The 22,390-nt window shown below is 45.6% G+C and overlaps 1 protein-coding gene across 5 annotated transcripts in view; it reads left to right on the top strand.

Annotated features, from left to right (window-relative positions):
• The first annotated feature begins 709 nt into the window (after positions 1–709).
• smg1 (SMG1 nonsense mediated mRNA decay associated PI3K related kinase) overlaps positions 710–22,390 on the top strand; it is a 57,834-nt gene continuing 36,153 nt past the window's right edge. For 4 of the 5 annotated variants that reach the window (XM_026186269.2, XM_026186267.2, XM_026186268.2 and 1 more), the window contains exons 1-19: positions 710–926; positions 2,989–3,137; positions 3,534–3,686; positions 4,128–4,264; positions 5,139–5,197; positions 6,896–7,109; positions 7,696–7,821; positions 7,925–7,997; positions 10,368–10,465; positions 11,075–11,248; positions 11,897–12,118; positions 12,554–12,655; positions 12,998–13,276; positions 14,756–14,886; positions 18,209–18,370; positions 18,528–18,646; positions 18,732–18,819; positions 18,937–19,038; positions 22,094–22,234. In XM_026186269.2, coding sequence (XP_026042054.1) covers positions 850–926; positions 2,989–3,137; positions 3,534–3,686; positions 4,128–4,264; positions 5,139–5,197; positions 6,896–7,109; positions 7,696–7,821; positions 7,925–7,997; positions 10,368–10,465; positions 11,075–11,248; positions 11,897–12,118; positions 12,554–12,655; positions 12,998–13,276; positions 14,756–14,886; positions 18,209–18,370; positions 18,528–18,646; positions 18,732–18,819; positions 18,937–19,038; positions 22,094–22,234 — 2,606 coding nt within the window. In that variant the 5' untranslated portion in view covers positions 710–849. The remainder of the gene's footprint in view (positions 927–2,988; positions 3,138–3,533; positions 3,687–4,127; positions 4,265–5,138; positions 5,198–6,895; positions 7,110–7,695; positions 7,822–7,924; positions 7,998–10,367; positions 10,466–11,074; positions 11,249–11,896; positions 12,119–12,553; positions 12,656–12,997; positions 13,277–14,755; positions 14,887–18,208; positions 18,371–18,527; positions 18,647–18,731; positions 18,820–18,936; positions 19,039–22,093; positions 22,235–22,390) is intronic. The other variant, XM_080300531.1, reaches the window with a different exon arrangement.

The raw sequence follows: 22,390 nt of genomic DNA, 5'->3' as shown, positions 1-22,390 counted from the left end.
CCGCCATGACGTGCATGGCTCATTTTGTGCACCAGTAAAAAAAATCACATTTTATTTTTCACTAAAGAGGGGTTCAGTGAATGCGCATATGAAGCTGGTGGGGTTCAGTACCTCCAACAAGGTTAAGAACCACTGCATTAGGGCATAGGTTATGACTCAGGGCTTGTAGAAGGGTTTATGGTTACAAAGTACCACCAGCAAGCACACAGAAGTACAAATTTTTGTCAGACATTTTTAAGGTTACTTTTTCGAGACTTTTATGCATAGTTATAGACCTTCTACTCTATTTATTTATTTATTTGCTGTTGTATTTTTACAGACATATTTAAGGCCTTTAAAGATGTTTGCAGTCATAGGGTTGCATCAGTTTTGCATCAGATTTTTTTGACACTAAAGATATTATTAGTAGTAGTAAATTCCTTTGCTTAGGATTATGGATACAGAAGAAACAGGAGAGATGTGTCACTTATATCATCGCTCAGCTTTGATCACAGTTTAAATAATACGCCAAATAGCCAAAGAATAAACATGTGGCGTAGACACAGATTCAAGTGTACGAGACTTTCTGCAAACGTATCCAATAATGTAATATTGTCATTTATTCAGGCAAATGAATTTGGTCCTAAGAATTTTGGGTAATTGTCTTAGAATCCGGATAGGTGGCGGTAATGCACGTTCTTTGGTTTGACAACTGCCAAAAAAACATAAAGAAGAAGGAGTGCCGTAAGCTAGCTGTAACAAGAAGTTGCTAACCTATTTGTGAGGTTTGATAAAGCATAATAGAGAAAAGTAACGTTGCGGAGAGATAAGTTACCGCTGACAGTAGGTCATGCAGCGCTCTAAAAGGTAATGAGCCGTAAAGCCACAGGGTCTCGGCTCAGCGGCGCCCACAAACTGCGGCCACACTGGAACGACTGGCAGTCCAGGTTGGTGCTCTGTGGGCCTACGGCTCGCTGTTGTGTTCAGCTGGGGCCACATGGAAGGGAAGCACTGTTTGTTTGTGCTTAAACGCTTAATACTAACAGACCGTAACTGCACTGTCTTGAAAACCATAAAAGCATCTTGTTTACGCAGTATAGACTCACCCACGGTAAACGTAGGGCTTGCTTGTGACGAGCCTGTGTCGTGGACTGTCGCTGCTAACAAGCTAACGCTAATGGCTAATCAACTGTGAGGCTTTGGTACAAAAGCACGCCAGTTGAAAAAATAATACTGATCTTTTATGTATTTTACTGATGAGCGATATTTAAAATGAAACACATGGTAGCTCAAAGTGTTTGTGAGCTGTGGGTCTTCGCGCTGGCTACATATGGTTAGCTAATGGGAAAGACTACCCAAAGCAATGTTATCAACTCCTCAGATAACTTCCGGATACGTTTTTTACAGCTTCTTCACAGAGAGGTGTACGATGGTGTTGGTTTTTTAACCTGTTGGCGTTATAATAACTAACTGGGCAATGAGTAAAAGAGGAGATGTCATTGCTGGCTGTGAGCGTGGCAGCTGCCCGAAGGCCTCGCTTAGTTTTGAAATGCGGCTCACTGCAGCTTTCTGTAAGAGACGGGATCCATGTTTCCATACTCCCGTGTCGACCCAGGGTATTTTGGGTGTGTGTGAGACGTGTGAACAGCGTCAGGTGCCTGTTGTTGTAGTCACACGCTAAATGAAGACTGCAGACTGGGCTCAGCAGCAGGTTATTGCTCCTGTTTTAGTAGGGGTGGGGGTAGGCCTGATTTGCATCTGTTTGCAAAGAATTTCTAAACGATTAAAGTAGTATGACAACAAAAATGACAGTCTGTTCATCAGTTCTTTCTTGGGCATTAAACTAATCTAATGTTAGCCTTTCATTTCTGGCGTGGCTGTAGTTCAGGTAGACCAGGTCATCGCCTAACTGGGTGGTTGGTGGTTTCATCCCAGTTACTCCAGGTTGCATGCCAAATTAATCCTCGTGCAACATACTAACCACAAGTTGCTCTCTGATGCATCCATCGGAGTATCTGTGTGTGAATGAGGCATGCTGTATAAAGCACCTCGAGTGCTCCAGTAGAGTAAAACACTGTAATATAAGAACCAGTGCAGTTACCATGTAGGCCTTGTTACTGAGCAGCATTGCACCTCATGCACAGAATTGCCAGCTAAATAGTTTATTTTTACTTCCTGCTTTAGTGTGTTTTTATTTTGTTTGGTGTCTTGCTTCATTTGCCATCCTTAGTGACTTTTTCTGGTTAGTTGGCTAAGTGAGATTTAAATGTTGCTGTTAATGATTAAACGATGGCGTTTAAGCTGGCACTAATACTGCAAGCTTCAAAGCTTAGAGTCAACCAGTAATGTCGAAGCAACACTTCATGTTTTGTGAGAGGATGCAATAGCGAAATGATGAAGTTTGTGTTGATTATTTTTGTTTGTATTCTTTCTGATTAACAGTATGCCATGATGTGATGTAAGTATTATACCATGTGATTAATGCAGTTGTTCCCTCTGCTGTATTAAAAATGCAATAGACTGTTTACCCTTAAAGTTGCCCAATAAGTTGGAATATGCACCAAATGCTTTTCATGCAGTCCCTCGTGGTTTATCTTTACTTTACACCGACTCATCTGGAGACTAGTTTGATGTTTACCTGTACAGAACACTCACCACCTGTGATTGGGCAGAGAGAAGGAGCACACAGTGTAAAAGCTGTACCCCTGCTTACAGATGGTGACATGTTTCTGTAGGTCATGCTTTAGCAATGATCGACTCCCAGACAAAAAGAACTGCTGAGCAGTGGCACTTGCTTGAATCACTGAAGTACACCTGTAGCTCATACGCTCCAACCTGTGGTGTCATTACAGTTGAAAGTTTCATTAGTCACGCGCTGAAACTTTCCAGTTGAACTGTGACATTCATTAGTATTAAACTGGTAGTAATGGGATGAGTTCAGAGTTAGATCAAGAGTCAGCTGTGACATTGGTGGTCTTTTTCTTTTGTCTGTGTTTGTTTTATCCGTAGAGTTAACAGTGTGTCATCCAGCCAGGACGAGGTGAAGTCTAGAGAGTTTGGTTCAGGACCACTGTACGACGTGTTGGCCTCCAGTTGCCCTGAACAGCCAGCAGTGCCCAGTAATGTCTATGCTGCTGCAGATACCCATCAGGAAGAGGGTGAGGCCTGTGGTTAAGCTGAAACTCTTACTTCTTACTTAGACTTTGGCTGAAAATAACCCAAAAAGGAAGCTTTTTGCCCCACTTTCAACATTTTCCAGTTTCAGGGTCAAAATTTCAAGTTAAACTCCCATCATTCATGTTAACTGCAGATTTTCATTTCTAGTCACTGACCCGTCTAAAGACAAACGAAGAAGCAAAGATGCAGATTTCTAATTAAAGTGAAATGTTGAAAAGAATGATTTATCTTCTGTCGTGAGCCTTCTGCAGGTCAGCTCCTCTTTGACTTGTTGGTTAAACCAAGTTGTAAAACAGGCTGTTTACATGGACAAACACACATTGTATTTGAATAGTGCAGCTTATGCGTACTTGGCCTTTCTATGAAATGTCTCTTAGGTGGATATGAAGCTGGTCAAGGTGTCTGTGATACTACGTTTGATTGGAAGTCGCTGGGGCAAGAGCTGAGGCCAGATGACTTGACAACGGATTTGATTCCTTTTAAGCATGGAAACCGTGCTCTAGCTTCAAAGGACATGAGGAAATCGCAGGGTAAGTGGTGCAGCAAATGCATGCAGAAGCACACGTTCAACGCAGGTTCAAAGGAGTTGGCTTATAAAAATAAGCTCGCGTTGTGTTCAGATCGGGTTTGCCTGAGTCATTCACTGACAGTTGGAAAAAGGTAATGCCAGGTTTGGTTAACTGAAGTTTCCACTCTAACACAAGTGGAGAAATGGTATTAAGACTTAAATTTAGGTTTCCTTGCAGTTCCTACCCAGTTTTCATGGGAACACTAGGCTCTGACTAGCTAATTAACAGCTTGTGTCTAAAGAGCATGTTCCCAACATGTTTTCTGCAGTAGTTACATCTATATACTTCTGAAATGATGCTGAGGAACTCCAGCTGTGGTTGTAGTTTAGTTTTTTCTAATATACTGGTGTAGCTGCAGCGGGATCATGTGTGTTCACTCGGAGTGTCGGGATGTCGTTGCAGACAGAGGAATGGCTCACTCAGAGGAGTCTCGACTGGCCAACCTCCTGCGCCGAGTCTCCAGGGAAGATGATCGTGACCGGAGGCTGGCTACAATCAAACAGCTGAAGGAATTCATCAGCCATGGCGAGAGCAGAGGGGTCAGTCAGATTACTTTCCTGGTGTTTCAATCCGTGATAGCCAGCAACGTCACTATAGTCACACTCACAGGGTGCAGCAAACTGTATTGGAATACATTATACGATGTGTTTACATATTTACTTCTCCCAGCACACACTGTGAGGGTAAATGGACTGGTTCTTATAGAGCGCTTTTCTACTCTTCTGAGCACTCAAAGCGCTTTATACAACTTGTGCATTCACCCATTCGCAAAAGCACATTTTTCTAAGTGTTTTCTAGCTAACAGTCACACACATTCACACTCCGATGGATGCATCAGAGAGCAGTTTGGGGTTAGTATCTTGCCAAAGAATATTTGGCATGCAGACTAGGGGAAGCCAGGAATTGAACCACCAACCTTCCGATCAGTAGATCAGCAGTAACCTGCTCTACCGCCTGAGCTACAGCCACCCCAACTGACCAGCTTGGACTGTTGATTTACCTAAAGGTCCTTCGTAGGCTCTAGTACTCATGTATTTATGAATACTTTGACCCTCGGGCCTGTAACTGTGTTAAGATAAAACCCTATCGTCTCAGTTTTCCTGGCTTTTCCTAAAATGGGCTTTTTCATTAAATACTGAATGTTGAGGTGTGTGAGAACAAAGGACAAAAACATTATGACTGCTTTTACCTGCAGCGCTGCAGGGGGCTTTAGTTTTAACGTAAAACAACTACTGGCATGCACTGAGTTGCCTAGCAACATGATTGTTTAGACATATTTTGATGTGAAGGCTGCTATAATATGAGCCTGAGCTAGCTAGATGTGACTGATACATAAAGGGGACTGTAGTTCGATAAACAGTGAGTAACTAGTGAGACTGTGTAATCCTAATGACTTCTGTCTTGTCTCCACAGACTCTGGTCAAACAATTGGACACCATCCTTAGCACTCTGAATGACATTTTAAATGAGAGGTAAGAGGATGCTGGGTGCGTGGGTTCATTGGCAGTACAGGAAGTTTCAATAACTCAGGGCTGTAGAAATAGAAAGGAGATTAAAATATTCACATAAACTCAGACTGTTGCTCAGTAGCGCTGCCACAAGCGACTAATCGGATCATCATCCATTGGGCGTAAAACGTACAGCTTGTTGCACCAGCAGCATCTGCTCTTATATAACTATCATTAGCTTACAGCTGGAAGTGTTTAAGGTCTGTGCTAACTAACAATAAAGACAAGATGAGAGTTTATTAAACTTTCAATGTTAACCGTTTAATCAGCTGTGTGCAAACTGTAACTTTAATCTCAGCCAAACCGATTTACTCAGGAACAAATAAAACACTGAACAAAGCCAAACAACAACATTTTTAAGTTATCTGAGTGACTCATATATCATGTTTAACCTGAGTAGGGAAAGAACTCCGGGGGGTTTGAAAATGATGTGCCGGGAATCCCCTGTTTTCACCGGCTCTAGTGACCCTTGACCTCCCGGTCAGCTATCGAGCTAGTGGGTAACAGATGGCTCTGAAAACGTCGGCGCACTTTTGAAAATATGTGTTGTCTTGATAAACTGAGCAGATATTAGAAGTTTACACAGCTACATTCTGAAAATATGTTAAATGTTCATTTTGCGACCCAGAAAGAATAATAAGAGTAATATTAAAACTAAGTAGCTGCCGCCATTGTTGGGAACTGGAATTAGCTGGGCCGCGCTATGAATTCTGGGATATGGTGGGCCACGCTGTGACTTAATCGGCTTACAAATGCGGTCTCCAAAGGATGCGGCCCCCGAATTTGGACACAGCTGTGGTACCGGGGACTGCTGCTGCTGCTGCTTCTTCTTCTTCTTTGGTGTTTAACGGCAGCTGGCATCCTTGCAGATGCATTGCTGCCATCTTAAATCCTACTATTTATTCCTAACATGGAAAAATCGGACACGGAGCAGCGAACCGTACTGTGCTAACCGGTCCCCACCAAAGTTTGCATTAATCATTAGGACTCCGGCTGTGCTCTCTGCGCATTCAATCTAAAGTCAGCTGCTGGTGCTTGTTCTTTTTTCTACTGTTTAATAGAAATTATTACAGAAGTTTGTTTCAAATATTTGTCAGGTTACAACCTTTTTCCAAAATGAATTACATTCAGTTTTCACCTCTATATTCAATGAAATGGTCCATAATGACGAAGGTTATATTTGAGGTTGTTATTTTGTTGCCATGACCCTCAAAATGTAGCTCAGGTGCTTCTTGTTTCCACTGATCATCTGTCACATCATTCTTCAACTCTGTTGGAGTTCATCTGAGGTGAATTCAGTTGATTGAACATGATGTGGAAAAGTGCACACTTGTCTATATAAGGTCGCATATTTGACAGTGTCGGGGCACAAACCCAGCCATGAAGTCCAGGGAGTGCTCTGTAGACCTCTGAGGTAGGAGTGTATAGATCTGAGGACGTCTCTGCATCACTGAAGGTCCTAAGGAGCACAGTGGCCTCCATCATCCATATGTGGAACAAGTTTGGAACCACCAGGACTCTTCCTAGAGCTTCCTGCGTGGCAAGTCTGAGCGATCAGGGTTGAAGAGTCATGGCTGTGCACCGACGCTGTCCATCCAAGCCGATCGAAATAATAGTCAGGCCGCTCTAAAGTTGTTTTTTTTCCTGTGTTGATGTTTTTAGCAGTAAGATGCTGTGGGAGCTGCGTCAGGATGCTGCAGCCTGCCTTGGTATCCTGTGCACCGTACTCAGCTATGAGGCAGAGCGCATCTTCAAGTGGCTCTTTGTCAAGTTCAATTCAAGCAGTCGTGATGAGGTGAAGCTGTTGTACCTGGTGGCAGCACAGCGCGCTTTGGAGGCTGCTGGGGAGAGGAAGGCCTTTTCTCACATTATGCAGGTAAAGACACGGCCTGATGCTTTTCACGAGTACAACTCTATCTGTCCGGTTCATTTTGACCTGTCTCTGCATCAGCACCATGCAGCTATTCACTGTTACAGCTTCAGGCTACAGATACCCAGGGCCAGTTAGCCTGCATTTATACTACTGATGATGATGATGTAAGATGTAGGTGTATGTTACATGCCTGCGTACACTAGTGCTGGAACAGCAGAGGGAGTGCAAGTCTTGCAGAGAGAGTGTTGTTCAGGCTTATTGATAGTAATCTGTTAAACTATTCACAGCACCTGCACTGAAATTCACACCATGCATAAGGTTGGTTGCTGTTAGCCAGTGCCGTGGCAGTGGGTATTGCTTTCAGTCAGTTTGAATTAAGAGCTGCAGTTTAGTTTGACAGTAGCTACAGTAACAATCTTCAAAGAGCCGTGCAGTGTTGTTGCATAGTAAACACACGTTCTATCAGGGATGTTTATCATATTTTGGTCAATTTTTAACCAGTTGCCATATCATACTTTCACATCACATAGACGTGTATAGCAAAGCCCTGCAGAGATGTACTGTAGATGGGGCCTGCTGTGTGTTTCAGATGGTGATGAGCAATCTGCAGTCCATCCTTGAAAACGTGGACACTCCAGAGCTGCTTTGTCAAAGTGTCAAATGTATTCTTCAGGTGGCACACTGCTACCCACATGTCTTCAGCACCAACTTCAGGGTGAGTATTGTTCCATGGCTGAGACCAACAGGTGCACTGTGTTCAGATCACAGCATCTCTGATCTTTCCAGCCACTGTCCTGATGTCTTCTGCTGTCTCACAGGACACTGTGGACATCCTGGTGGGTTGGCACATTGACCACACACAGAAGCAGGCACTCACCCAGCAAGTCTCAGGTCAGTAAGCGCATGTTAGCGGGCAGTACTTCTGCAGCTGTTTGACATCAGCAGGCTTATTTATAACCCAGTGGGAAGGACGAGCATTGAAAAGGTTCATGAGAAAACGGGAGCAACATGTCCACACATTTCCCTGCCACCACTGGGATTCCTCCTGCCTCACACCCTGAAACACCGAGCAGTGGTTTCTACCCCCTTTGTACCTCTAGTTTAGATTCTATTGCAGCTGTTTAAATGTACGGACCAAGCGTGCTACTTGGCCAGTACCCTAGATTAAAAGAAGAAGGCAAACATTCAGAGACCAGAAATGACAGCCTTAATGTTTGCGTTCATGGACACATTAAGAAGGAAAGCTACTCCCAGTGCTGTGTGATACTGTACATACAGGGCCAGTGTCACTGATACTAATCCTGAGCTTATGCAGAGGAGAGCTGTGTGTTTTCATTTGCAAAGTGAGTGCATCGTTAGTACTCAGGAGTTCATTGTCATTTCGTATTTACCCAGCCTGAGACCAAGTACTGTTTCTCAGCAGCCGCAGTGCAGCAAACAGTACAGTTTAAACAGACTGTAATGAATCGCAACAATAGTTACGGATAAATAACATAACATTAAGTTCTATGTGCACATAACAAAAATGACTGTTAACACAGAAGCATCATTATATTCAGATTTAGATTTTTTTTCTGCTACTTCCAGGAAAATGTTTTCTTTTCTCTCTTTTAATGAATTATGTCAAATAAAATAAGATGTATACACAATCTGAACTAATTTATGAGAAATGTACCTTTACTCTGTCTTCATGGAAGGCTCGAGGTTAATTGTCTTCATGTCAGGTTTTCCAAGTGAAGGTTTCAGTGGTGATCACAGAAACAGCGCTGCTGTGTCTTTTACTGAACTCAGCTGTGGGGGCTTGATGTTGTTCAGAAGCTGCTCCTAAACATGTTTGCATTGCAGCTCTGCTTTTAGCTGCAAATGTGGGTGAAACACATTTACAGTGTTTAACACAGCAGCATGCTATGGTGCTGCGTTAAATGATCAGAAGTTGTAGAGACTGTCTTTATAATTGAATTATTCAAAGCACTCGATGAGTGCAGACCTGTTCTGCTGCTGACTCACGGCTCCATCAGCAGTAACATCAAAGCATTCAGCAAAGCTCTCCAACCTTACAAATGGATGTTAAGAAACTTATAAAAATATATTTGAATAAAAGAGATTTGTTATTGGCACACCTGTGAGATAAAACAAGGTCCCCCAGTCCTGCTGCTGCCGCTGGAGGAATATCACGAGTGACATTTAGACTTGGATTATTATAATAGTGTTTTAATACACATCAGTGGGAAAACACTACGGCTACGTTCACTCTGCAGGTCTTGATGCTCAACTCCGATTATTTGATCAAATCCGATTTTTTTTGTCTGCTCGTTCACACTACAAATAAAATGCGACAGCAAACGCGCTCTAGTGTGAACGCTCAAAGTGCCCGCATGTGCAAAAGAAGACGTCACACACAGCACGCTCTGTTTACACCCAGAACAAACTATTGTTTGACTGATGGCCTTAATATAAAGACTTCGGACTTTACGTTTCCCAATTTTGCTTTAAGTTATAAAGTTATTTTGTTTTTTACAAACTAACTTTATAACGATCATTATTGATGTTTTAGAGGAGCGCTGCTTCAAAGGACAGCTGCAGGTTTCTGTCAGAATCTGCAGATTATACAGTACAAATAAAATGTTCACGTTTCTCCAACGCTCTCTTCCCAACATCTACACTGGATGGCCAGGAAGCGTTCGCGATGTCTTCTCCGGCGCTGATAATTGGCGTCTGTCTCGTGTCAGTGACGTAAAAGACGGATTTAATGCGACATGACCATCAAACAGCAGTCGCTTTCTAAAACATCGGATATGTGTCGGATTCAGGACCACATACGAAAGTGACCCAGGTCGGATTTGAAAATATCGGATTTGTGCCGTTCACACTGTCACCATGATGGGATAGATGGTCGCAGAGGGTCAGAAAAGTCGGATTTGATGCGCTTTCGCCTGCAGTGTGAACGCAGCCTTAGACTTGTGCAAAATGCAGCAGCCACACGCCCTGTCTCTCCAGCCCTCATGAGTTTACACGGTCTGTCCTTCATGGCCCAGAGTAGCATTAAACTCTACAGTTTGTTCTTTTTATTCATTTTTTATGAATAAAACTGTTAAAGATGTACATGCTGTATATTCTTTGGGCTTGGAAAGTTCTCAGTGATTCTCCCGGCACGTTTTGAAGGAGCGGTGGGTCATGTGTTTGGATGGGTGGGTTGATGTGTAAACACAAATCCAGTTCAGCTCGTTTACCTGCAGCTCTGCTCTCCCTGTCTGTGCTTAGGCTGGTTACAGAGCCTGGAGCAGTTTTGGGTGGCCGACCTGACCTTCTCCACCACATTGCTGGGACAGTTCTTGGAGGATATGGAAGCATATGCCGAGGTGACGTCACCGAGCCTCTCAGCCAGTTATACTTATTTAGAAGGTGCAGTGACGAGAAGCAGCCAGGTACCTGCAGTACTGAGTTTAACCCGGCCCGTGTCCCAGGTGGTCTCTGTGTCACCTGTGAGCTGCTTCCAGAACTGGTTTGCTTTGTTAGATCCCTCCCTGGGAGTTCGGTCTGACCACTTGTACTTGAATGATGTATGTTAGGTCTTCAGCCGTGCTCAGTACTGGCAAGTATGGTAAAGAGTGAGCACAAGTACTGTTGGAAAAAGCCCAAACCTCTGTGGTGAATGAGCCATGTTGAAGCTCAGACCCCGGGGAAAGGACTCGCTGCGGTGCTGACCTGACGGGCGGTCTGCTGTAGATCAGCTAAATTTAAGTCTCTAGACTTCACTGCACCTTATACTGTTCAGTAGGCTTTATTTAAATGTGCAACAAACTGGAACCAGTGTGTTTGGGTCCAGTTTATGCTCAGACTGGAAACCCTCAAAGATCCTTGATGGTATTAAATTGGATTCTCTTACCAGATAATAAAAATTAAATGATGCCCCATAGAGCTAATGGCTATGTTTGTCTCGTGCTTGGCTGACTCTTTGCTCTCTTTAGGATCTGAGCCACGTGGTCTCAGGAGAGGTGCTCGATGAAGATATCCCCCCTCCCTCAGTGTCGTTGCCCAAGTTGGCAGCCCTGCTGAGAGTTTTCAGCACAGTGGTCCGCAGCATCGGAGAGCGATTCAGCCCGTTCAGAGGACCTCCTATTACTGAAGTCTACGTGACAGACGTAAGAGCTGCACCTCTGACAACCAAACAGGAGATCTGGAGAGCACTCACTGACAAATGTGGATCGCAGTTTGGAAATAACTTACTGTTAAAATGCATTGAGAACATTGTGCTGTTGGTAAAAGGAGCACATCTTCCAGGTTTCCTTTGATGAAGTACTTAAATACACACTATATTGACCACAGTGCCTTATTTTCCAGTAGTATTTAGTTTGTTCTAAGAAAGCCTGAGGAGCAGCTGGTCAATAAGACGTTCCTCTGAAGTGTGCACACAACGTGCTGTGGTAGTTGGATAATGACAGGTTGGACACAGATATTGATTTTAGCCACAACAAGCAGAACATCAGAATTTAGTGCACCTTCTTTTTACATAACTCGGAGTAACTGAGCCTCGTGGACATTTAGGCTCATTCTTTTTTTTCTGCACATTGAACTTTTCTCACGTGTGAATTTGACCGTTAAAAGAAAGATGCAGATTTGTAGCAAGGCAGTCAGCGTATACAGGATAAGCCAAATATTTCTTTACACTTCAAATCGGTTACAAAACGTTTCTGTGGTCTCTAATACGTTTTATTATTACAATCTGTGAAGTTCGCAGTCTGGGCTTCATCACTTTAGTCACTGTTCTCTGTTTCCTGATCTTTCCAAAGGTTCTTAACCGGGTTCTGGCCTGTGTGACTGTGGCAAAGCAGGTGCAGTTCTCTGAGGCCGTTCTCACTGCAGGGAATGAGTGTGTGGGTGTGCTGCTGGCCAGTGTAGAGCCCTGTGGGCAGCTGATGGATGCTGTCCTTGCCTACGGTCTAGACCAGCTAGACTGCTGCCAGGCCTGTGGCCCAGACTACAACCTGGCAGTGCTCAATCTCCTCACTCTGGTACAGTCACCTAACGGGTTTTATATGTACTCATAGAATAAGATGTGTTCATTTGTATGCTCACAGCCTGACTGACAAAGTCTACACTGATGCTGTAGTTTGACCTGTTATGATTATAATTGAGCTGATGGCAGCTTTCTTACAGTCTGTGTTGCAGATACCAGTTTTTGTCCTTTTCTGCACTAAACATTGTGATTTCCTGTAACAGCCCCCTGTCTCCACCCCCACACATTCTTAGTCCCTACCGTGCCCCCTCCCCTCTGTGGCAGTTACCAGTCTGGCTGTCGAGTGCTGTAAATTGTCCAATTCTGATAAACCTTTGATTAAAGTTAAATCTGGGACTGCTACAACTTGTGGAAAATTCTGTGACGGTCTAAACAATTAGCAAGCCTGACTTTGACGTTGTGTGAGGAATTTTTTAATGTTGCCTTTCAGATTGTAGACCAGGTCAACACCAAGCTGCCCGTGTCCTTTGTAGAGAAGCTGTTGGCACCAGACTCCCAGCTGCTGAAGCTTCGCTTTCATCAAGAGAAAGAGGTTTGGCTTCACTCAGTGTTCCTGTACCACCTTAATGGGCTTGGCATATATTTTACACATCTAATACACCGGCGGCTCAATCCAAGGCCGCTCCAGTCTGCATACCAAATATCCTCGGGCAACGTACTGAACCCAAGTGGCTCGCTAATGCAAAAGGCCTTCACCTTAGAAACAAGCTAAGATTCTACCAAGAAAAACATGTTGCATATATATCAGAGCAGGAACATGCATGAAGGTCAGTTATATAGACTCTTGGCTCATTCGTAGGTTGGGTGAGTGAAAATAATTTGAAGATTTTCTGTGTTGATGAGTGTAATCCCTGTCCATGTGCTCCCTGCACAGGTCATGTCAGCTGTCCACGGTGTGTACCAGGCGCTGCTGAGCCTGAAAAACATCCCAACACTGGAGGCAGCTTATAAAATGGTGTTGGGCGAGATGGCGTGTGGTCTCAACAGCTTGATGGAGACTTTGGGTCCCCTGGAACCAGGGACCCTCTGCCCTAATATCCAGCACCCTGCTTTTGCTCCCCTCACCCTACCGCCAGAAAAAGCCCAGTTCACCATCATCTTCAACCTCAGCACCTTTACCACCATTGGCAACACCAAGAATTCTCTGATTGGGGTGAGCCGTTGTCTATTGTTAAACATCACAGTAGCACTGTAATAATGTCGCAGTACTTCCTTTGGTGTGACTGGTGGGGTAAAAGGTTCATATTAACTTTACACTCATTAATACATCTAAAGATATGTTCCTGTAACGCATTTTGGGACATGCGTCATTGCTGGGTTCATCACTCAGTGTCTGCATGACAGCCATGCTGATATTCCTCACAGTTTCATTCTGTCACACTCACAAAGTTAACACAGTGTGTCACAGTAGGGCAGCACGGTGGTTAGCACTGTTGCCGCACAGCAAGAAGGTCCTGAGTTCAATTCCACCATCGAGTTTTCTGTGTGGAGTTTGCATGTTCTCCCCGTGTTTGCGTGGGTTCCCTCCGGGTACTCCGGCTTCCTCCCACCGTCCAAAGACATGCAGCTTGTGGGGATAGGTTAACTGATTAATCCAAATTGCCCAAAGGTGTGAATGTGAGTGCGAATGGTTGTCTGTCCCTGTGTGTTGGCCCTGCGACAGACTGGCGACCTGTCAGGGGGTACCCCGCCTCTCGCCCTATGACAGCTGGGATAGGCTCCAGCGCCCCCCGCACCCTGAAAAGGATAAGCGGATGGATGGATGATGTCACAGTACTGCAGATAGGAGGCCAACAATGTATTTTTGCCTGTCTGTTAGAGTTGTTCTCTTAAGGCCAAAAAATGCCCAAAAGATTTACTTTCCCCAGTGGACCATTATAGCAAATCCAATAATGGACCACTTGATAGTCATATTTTATTTATTTAGTTTATTAGTGTTTTTATTTTGAGTTATCAAAATCCTAACGGACTAGACCGCGGATGGAAAAGAAGAAAGAAGAGAAAGTGGGCAAAAAGTTAAACAGAAGGGGAGAGAGAAAGATGGGGAGGAGGAAACAACGGTGAGAATCTGCGTCAATACCTGCTGACGGAAAGAAACAGTGAAACCACAGCAACAACCAATATATGCATAAATAACAGCCCTGCCCCCAGGACACGAAGCAGGCATGGAGGACACCCGGGCCCCAGAGGCCCCCCAGAGCACGAGAGCCCCAGGAGGACCACAGCAGGGACGAGGAGCCTGAGATGTTGTAAGATAGGTGGAGTGTAGCACCTGGCCTGCATGCATTCCCACCCTCAGGCACACATACATACAAATACTCTCACACTCACACAACATGGGGAGACACAGGAATGCACACAGTACACAATCACACTCCCCACACACACACTGTACTTCAGAATCGAAGCACCAACAACCCCAGAGGGGCTTGGTTTACCACGACTACTTTATTCTTCCTCAGCCAATCAGCAGCGCTCGTGCAATTGTTTCACGTTTTTAAGATTTCACCTCTTCAAATGTATGACCCAGCACTTCGATGTGACAATGTTTGCACCGCCACAAGATTCAGTCCATGGTCTGTGTCCGCATCTTCTTTTGGTTCATTAGTGGTTTTCTGTGTGTTCTATCTAGATGTGGGCCTTGTCGCCGACAGTCTTTGCTCTTCTAAGTCACAATCTGATGCTGGTCCACTCTGAGTTGGCTGTCTACTACCCTGCTATCCAGTACACCGTACTCTACTCCCTGTACTCTCACTGCACCAGGTAATACACCCACATGTACTGTGAACAGAATCACTGCTGTCCACTGCAGCATTCTCAGTTATGCAGACATGCACTACAAAAGGGACGGGCCACCCCTCTTAATCTTTTTATTCAGGTGTTTTCAGTCCACTTGCAACAGGTGTATAAACCAAGCAGACATGCGGTGTGCCTTTGTGCACACTTGTGAAAGAACAGGCCATCTTTTCCTCAGGCTAGGTGCTGTAACAGATGCCACCGTTACAAGTCCTTTTACCAAAATCCTTCCCTTCTAGATCTTCCACCACCAACTGTAACTGCTGTTATTATGAGTAGAAGCAGTTGTTTTGCTGATTGCTGCTCACCGTCATAGTAATGCTGAATTAGAGCCGTTATCCTGAAGAATCCTGAAGCTCCCTTTCAGTCGATTCACTCAGTACAACACACGAGTGTGAGATATCACGCCCCCACGTGTCCTGGCTGAAGGAAGCTTTGTTCATGCCTTTAAGACCCACCTGCACATATACCCCCGTCATCACAGTCACCCTCAGTTCTTACACCTCACTGAGTCGGGCTGCTCCTAGTTAGGTTGGCTTAACTGTCCGTGTTGGTGTTAGCCTCCACCGTGCAGTTAGTGCTGCCTGCACTGTCCACCCTGTCCTCAGAGGTTCAGTTTCTCTTTGCACGACAGCAAATGCTACGATGTCTGCCCATCTGCCTGGGGATTGTCCACACTAGGACAACACTGACGGAGCCCGAAGCCTGTGCGTTTTGTCTGCAGCTCCGGTACTCGACCCTGGAAAGACGGGGGCCCCAGCTTTGTCCTAGTCCGAACACAAGGAGTGTCTGGTTGATGCCCCTGCATTTAGCTGGGCTGACCACATGGAATATGTTGATGGGTTAGCTGAAGATGAGCTGGAACCAGGCAGGAACGCTAACGGTCACAGATGATGCTGTGTTGGGCATCGGCTTGGACATTCATGGTTTTTCGGATGATGAGCAGGAGAGCCCGCGTCGGCCCAGTGTGCTGCTCCGCTGACGACCACGATGACAGCTCTTTGTTTCCCTCCTCAACGCGGTCAGAATTGTCACGGATTACATCCGTCGTGCGTCCTGCTGTGCCGCACTCTCCCTGGGCAGAGGGATGGTGCAGAGGCACCCGAGCAGTTACAGATATACCTGTTCATTAGAATATCCCCTTGGTTGTTCTAGTGTTAAGTCTTCTGGAGGAGGAGTAAAATGCCCCCAGAAACCACTGACTTGTCTGTCTGAAAAGGGACGATCATTTCGTTTCGTAGCTCTCTGCATCGTCTGAACGATGTGGCTGTTCTAAAAAATTGTTGCTACAGAAGAATGCCATTTGAGAAAATCCAAGCTTCGTTATTACCAGTGTATGTATCCTACTGAGAGGGCGCACAGAAAAAGAAACCAAAGGAAAAAATCTGCAAACGCCTCTGACTCTGCTTTTATTTTGCTTCTTCAAACTAATTAGAAACCTCGCTGGATTTGAACTCTGCTCACCTTCTTAGTACAAGTGTCTCCTTGTGCATCTCTGGATTCTTCCAGTGCTGCTGTGTAGTTTCATCATGGACGTAAATACTATCCAGACATGAACTCAATGAAGTGGCCTGGCCCTCAGTTTGTTTGTTTTTTGCTGTGTGGGAGGAGTTCGGAGAAGCGATGGAAAAAGACTTTCGGACCGCCTCGAAGAGATTCAGGCGACTCAGGAGGGGAAAGCAGCACTCCACCTGCACTGTGTATAGTGCGGGTGGAGTGCTGCTGACTTCGACTGAGGAAATCGTCAGGCGGTGGAAGGAGGATCTCCTCAATCCTACTGGCACATCTTCCGTGGGAAAAGCAGAGTCTGGGGATGAGGGGGATGACCCGCCAATCTCTGGGGGCGAGGTCACTGAAGCAGTTAAACAACTCCTTGGTGGCAGAGCCCCTGGGGTGGATGAGGTCCGCCCCGAGTTCCTGAAGGCTCTGGATGTTGTAAGGCTGTCTTGGTTGACATGACATGGACAGAATTTCTAGGTGTAGCCAAGTGGCGGAGGGCTTTCACTTCGGTGGTCTCAGAATCTCATCTCTGCTTTTTGCAGATATTGTGGTTCTGTTGGCTTCATCAGGTGATGGCCTCCAGCTCGCACTGGAACGGTTTGCAGCCAAGTGTGAAGCAGTGGGAATGAGAATCAAGACCTCCAAATCTGAGGCCGTGGTCCTCAGCCGGAAAAGGGTGGAGTGCCCACTCCAGGTCGGGGATGAGTTCCTGCCCCAAGTGGAGGAGTTCAAGTATCTCAGGGTCTTGTACACGAGTGATGGGAGGAGGGAGCCGGAGATCGACAGACGTATTGGTGCTGCGGCTGCAGTGATGCGGCTGCTGCACCGGTCCGTCGTGGTGAAGAGGGAGCTGAGTGTAAAAGCGAAGCTCTCAATTTACCGGTCGATCTACGTCCCTACCCTCACCTATGGCCACGAGCTGTGGGTAGTGACCGAAAGAACGAGATCGCGGATACGAGCGGCAGAAATGAGCTTCCTCCGAAGGGTGGCTGGCCTCTCCCTTAGAGATAGGGTGAGAAGTTCAGCCATCCGGGAGAGGCTCAGAGTAGAGCAGCTGCTGCTCCACATCGAAAGGAGCCAGCTGAGGTGGTTCGGGCATCTGACAAGGATGCCCCCTGGGCGCCTCCTGGGTGAGGTGTTCCAGGCATGTCCCACCGGGAGGAGGCCCCGGGGCAGACCCAGGACACGCTGGAGAGATTATATCTCTCGGCTGGCCTGGGAACGCCTTGGTGTTCCCCCGGATAAGCTGGAGGAGGTGGCTGGGGAGAGGGAGGTCTGGGCTTCTCTGCTTAGGCTGCTGCCCCCGCGACCCGGCCCCTGCATAAGCGGAATAAAATGGATGGATGAATGGCCCTCAGGTGCAGCGTCCTACCTGTTCAGACCAACTGGTTTCTTGGCTGTGACCCAGGTTTGGTGTGGACGTCTACTGTGGCAGTTTAGGCTTCAGCTGTGGTGGGCCTGTGTCGTTATACGGCCACTCTTCAAGTTAAAGCGTTGAAATGTTACCACATTGGAGGACACGCAGCAGATGTCCAAGTGGTTGTCATGGGACATTCTAACAGTAACAGTGGAAACCCAAACCTGATTAATATTATATGGGTGGTGTTGTAAAACTAGCTGAATGAAGAAAGTCAAGTTTGTCTCTGTCACTGAAGATTATTTGAGTGAACTGTGAGCTGTGTGAAGGTTTGGCTCCCAGACCAAACTGAAGGAACGCTTAGTGTCTCTCGATGTTCCTGTTTTATGGCTGCCTCTCTAATCAGATGACCTCCTCTGTCTCTGTTTGCAGGCACGATCACTTCATCTCATCCAGCTTATCGTCGTCTTCTCCCTCTCTGTTTGATGGTGCTGTCATCAGTACTGTAACCACGGCAACTAAGAAGCATTTCAGCACACTGCTTAGTCTTCTTGGAGGTCTGCTGTCCCGGGAGCATCTTTACCCCGAGGCCAGGTTCTCTCTCCCCATTTTTAACCAAACACAGCTCAGTGTTTTATCACTAAATGTTCACTGTTTAGCTAAATGACTCATTAGCTGTCTAACGATGACTGTAAACCAGATTGAACATATTGGATACAGCTATTATAACAGTCTTATGTTGGTATGTTAGGAAACTGCTTCTCACCTGGGCTCAGGAGATCTCTCTGCTGATGAAGAAGTCGGACACCTACAGCCCCCTCTTTTCCCTGCCCTCTTTCAACAAGTTCTGCAGAGGGATTCTGGCTAACGGTGAGAGTAAACTCCAGAATTGTGCTTTACACAGGCTTCACCACTGAGCAGGATGTTTAATGCTGTCCTCGTTTTCTGTGGACAGCTCTGAATGAAGATCAGGGTATCTGCCTCCAGACCTGCCACACTTTACAGGTCCTTTCTTCATCACTGTCTACTGAGCTGCTGCAGAGGTGAACGGCTTGCTTCTGACCTGCACGTATATGGAAGCATATGATGCCTAATGTTTGTTCTCTTGTATTAAAGCCTCTGTGTGTGTGTCTGTGTGTTGTGGGTTGGGGGTGTCTTAGGTGTACAGATGTGTGCAGAGTGCAGTTGGTCCACTCGGCCATGAGGGTGAGGCAAGCTTATGGTAAACTTCTCAGGACAATCCCTCTTGATGTGGCTCTGAGGTAAGACTTGCTGCACAGCTGTACCACTGCACACTTGATTCATTCACGTGATTTGACATATACATGGTTGATGTGCTGTTATTAGCAGTGGATGTCTTCCTGATTGCTCTGGTGTGATATAGAGGCATCACCCAGCATCTGATAGACTAACAAGCTCCACAGTCTTGTTCTTGACGTCGGCTCATGCTCAGTAGGATGAAATGTTTTGGATAATTTGCCTTTGGGATGAAAGCTGTGGTATTCGCCATACAGCAGAATATATCCGTCTCTGTGACCACTAAAAAACACCAAGTTCAGACTTGGGCCAGCTATGAAGCATTTGGTGCTACAGCAGCTGTTGGCTCCTGGCTATACAGAGCCTAAACTCTCTGAGCTCCACTTTAATGAAAGGCAGTCAATAAACCTGCTGTTACTTTGGCTCGTTTTCCTGTATCTAGTAGAGCAGGGGTGGCCAACCCGCGGCTCTCGAGCCGCATGCGGCTCTTTGCCTGGTTTCATGCGGCTCTTACGTTCATATCAAAGTTTGTGTTTTGTGTTTTTTTTTGTGTTGTTGTTTTAAAATGTGCACGTTCGCTTCGCTTGAGTTCAATACGGTATTTTCATCAAATGGCCATGTGTGTGAGATGAAAATACCGCAAAGTTTCCCAGTAGGAGCAAGTTTGCCCTTAAAATGGCAGGAAAAAATACACAGCAAAAAGAAAATATGAAGATGAACACAGGACGTTTTTAACAGAGTGGGAGAGTTTATATTTTTTTGTTGAACGCAATGGCAAGCCATTCTGCCTTATATGTCAGACGTCATTAGCGCATTTCAAAGCTTCAAATCTTCAGCGCCACTTCAGCTCACTCCATGCTAACATCGACCAGAACCATCGACCCAAAAGGGACTGCACTTCGCAAGCACGAGTTGGCCACTTTGAAAAGTCAGCACATACAGTTTTTCCAAAAATTTACGAAGCGGTCAGAGACCATAACGCTCGCATCCTATCAGCTGGCTTGGAACATTGCACGGGCTAAAAAGCCATACGATGAAGGGGAGTTCGTTAAAAAATGCCTCAGTGACGTTGTTGAAATCTTGTCTCCTGAAAACGACAAATTAAAACGCGTGGTATCAGACGTCCAACTGTCCCGCCACACTGTTGAACACAGAATATCGGACATTAACACGGCTATTAAATCACAGTTGCACTCTGACCTTCAAGCATGTGAGTATTTTAGTGTCGCATTGGATGAGAGTTGTGATATACAAGACAAGCCTCAGTGGGCAATATTTGCACAGTCTGTGTCAAACGATTGTGTGATCAAAGAAGAGCTCCTGGATATTGTGCCATTAAAAGACAGAACCCGTGGCATAGATGTGAAAGAAACCATGATGGCTGCATTAGAAAAAGCAAATCTGCCCATAACGAAATGAACTGCAATAGCCACGGATGGAGCACCAGCCATGATGGGATCTGTGAACGGGCTTGTGGGGCTGTGCAAAGCTGACCGAACGATTCCTGACTTTTGGATCATCCACTGCATCATCCACATGGAGCAACTCGTGTCTAAATCATTGAATTTAGATAACGTCATGAAGCCTGTGATGGAAATCGTCAACTATATCCGCACACATGCGCTTAACCACAGGCAATTCAAGAATCTCATCGCTGAGCTGGACCAAGGGCTTCCAGGTGACCTGCCGCTGCACTGCACTGTGAGGTGGCTGTCAAAAGGCCAGGTACTCTCTCGCTTCTTTGAGCTTTTGGATGCCGTGAAACTGTTTATGGAAAAGAAGGACAAGGACTATCCCGAGCTCTCGGACCTCAAGTGGATTATGGATCTGGCCTTTTTGGTCGACATGCTGTGTCACTTGGACAGACTGAACCTGACCCTGCAGGGTAAGTTAAAAATGCTCCCTGACCTGGTGCAAAGTGTGTTTGCGTTTGTCAACAAACTGAAGCTGTTCAAGACACATATTCAAAAGGGAGATTTAGCGCATTTTCCCACTCTGCTAAAAGCCAAGCGGGCAAGTCACCAGCGCTGCCCTGAGTAAGCAAAGAGCCAGATATGCAACGCTGATTGAAAACTTGCACGAAAGCTTTGTGACCCGGTTCCATGATCTACAATTGAAAAGGCCACACATTACGTTCCTCGTCGACCCATTGAATGCAGAGAGTTTGAAAGTCTCGCTAGTCACAGATAAAGCTGCGGCTGAGTTGGAGATGATCGATCTTTGTGAGGAGGACCAATTGAAACCTGCTTTAAGGGAAGGGACCATTGAGTTCTGGAAAAGTATGCCAATGGAAAAATACCCCAATGTCAAACGGGCTGCGCTTAAGATACTGTCAATGTTTGGGTCAACATACAAGGCAAGGAATGCCAGAAGTCCCATTAAACAACATGCATTGTAAAAGTAAATGCTATTGTAGATTATTATATTTTTGTTTGTGGACTTGGTTGAACTGAGAGTTTGTGTGTGTGAGACAGTGCGCACAATTGTTGAAAATGACTGGCCTGTGGTTTTAGTACTGTAGGAGTCATTATCATATTGGTGTGTGACATTTACAATAAATCTGGCTGAGCAGAATGTGTGTATATTGTGACTGGTTGGCCACCCCTGTAGTAGAGTGTGGGTCTGGCTAATGATTAGCTAAGGTTGTACCGAGTCTGAACAATAAGTGGTCCTGGTTAATAACTACAGACTACTACTTATACAGAGTTATTACTTGAGTTGAGTCTAACTACAACCCGGCAGGTCCCAATTCATTAACCAGCTGCTCGGCTAACGCTGTCTCACAGCTAATGTGAGTGCAGGTTGTTGCATCCTGCCTGACTGCCATTTTTCAAATAAATTAAATAGTTTTGATTAAACGTATGAAAGGGAGCTCCGTGTTTTAACCAATCTGTACTATTCATCTATGACTCTCAGAGCTGCACACTCACAAACGGCATTGCTTTCATCAGCACTGTCATAGTTAGGGGACAGTTGGTGTTAGATTTGAACCGCAGTTGTGACCCATCAGGAGATCGGATGCATGTTCTCAACATATGCGTGTATATTGCTTGTTCACAGTAACCACAGCCATCCTGAAATGAGGAAGATCTCTCTGGCCATTCGCCACCACATGAGCCATGCTCCGAGCAGCACTTTCCACCCCCAGGACTTCAGTGACCTTATTAGCTTCATCCTATATGGCGTCCTGCACCGTGGAGGGTAATGGCACAGTGACAGCTGCACAGAACTCTGAGAATGTCTTTTGTTTTACAGTCTCATGGTCATTTTTGATCTTTGGTAGTCGTGCTGTGGGTTTACACAGATGTGTGTATCATGACGATTTTGAGTCAACTATAGTGAGAGATTCACGTCAGG

The sequence above is a fragment of the Astatotilapia calliptera genome, chromosome 4 (genome assembly GCF_964374335.1).
Source record: "Astatotilapia calliptera chromosome 4, fAstCal68.1, whole genome shotgun sequence".
NCBI classification, from domain to species: Eukaryota; Metazoa; Chordata; class Actinopteri; order Cichliformes; family Cichlidae; genus Astatotilapia; species Astatotilapia calliptera.
The sequence above is the reverse complement of the archived record's forward strand: the minus strand, read 5'-3'. Positions and strand labels throughout refer to the sequence as shown.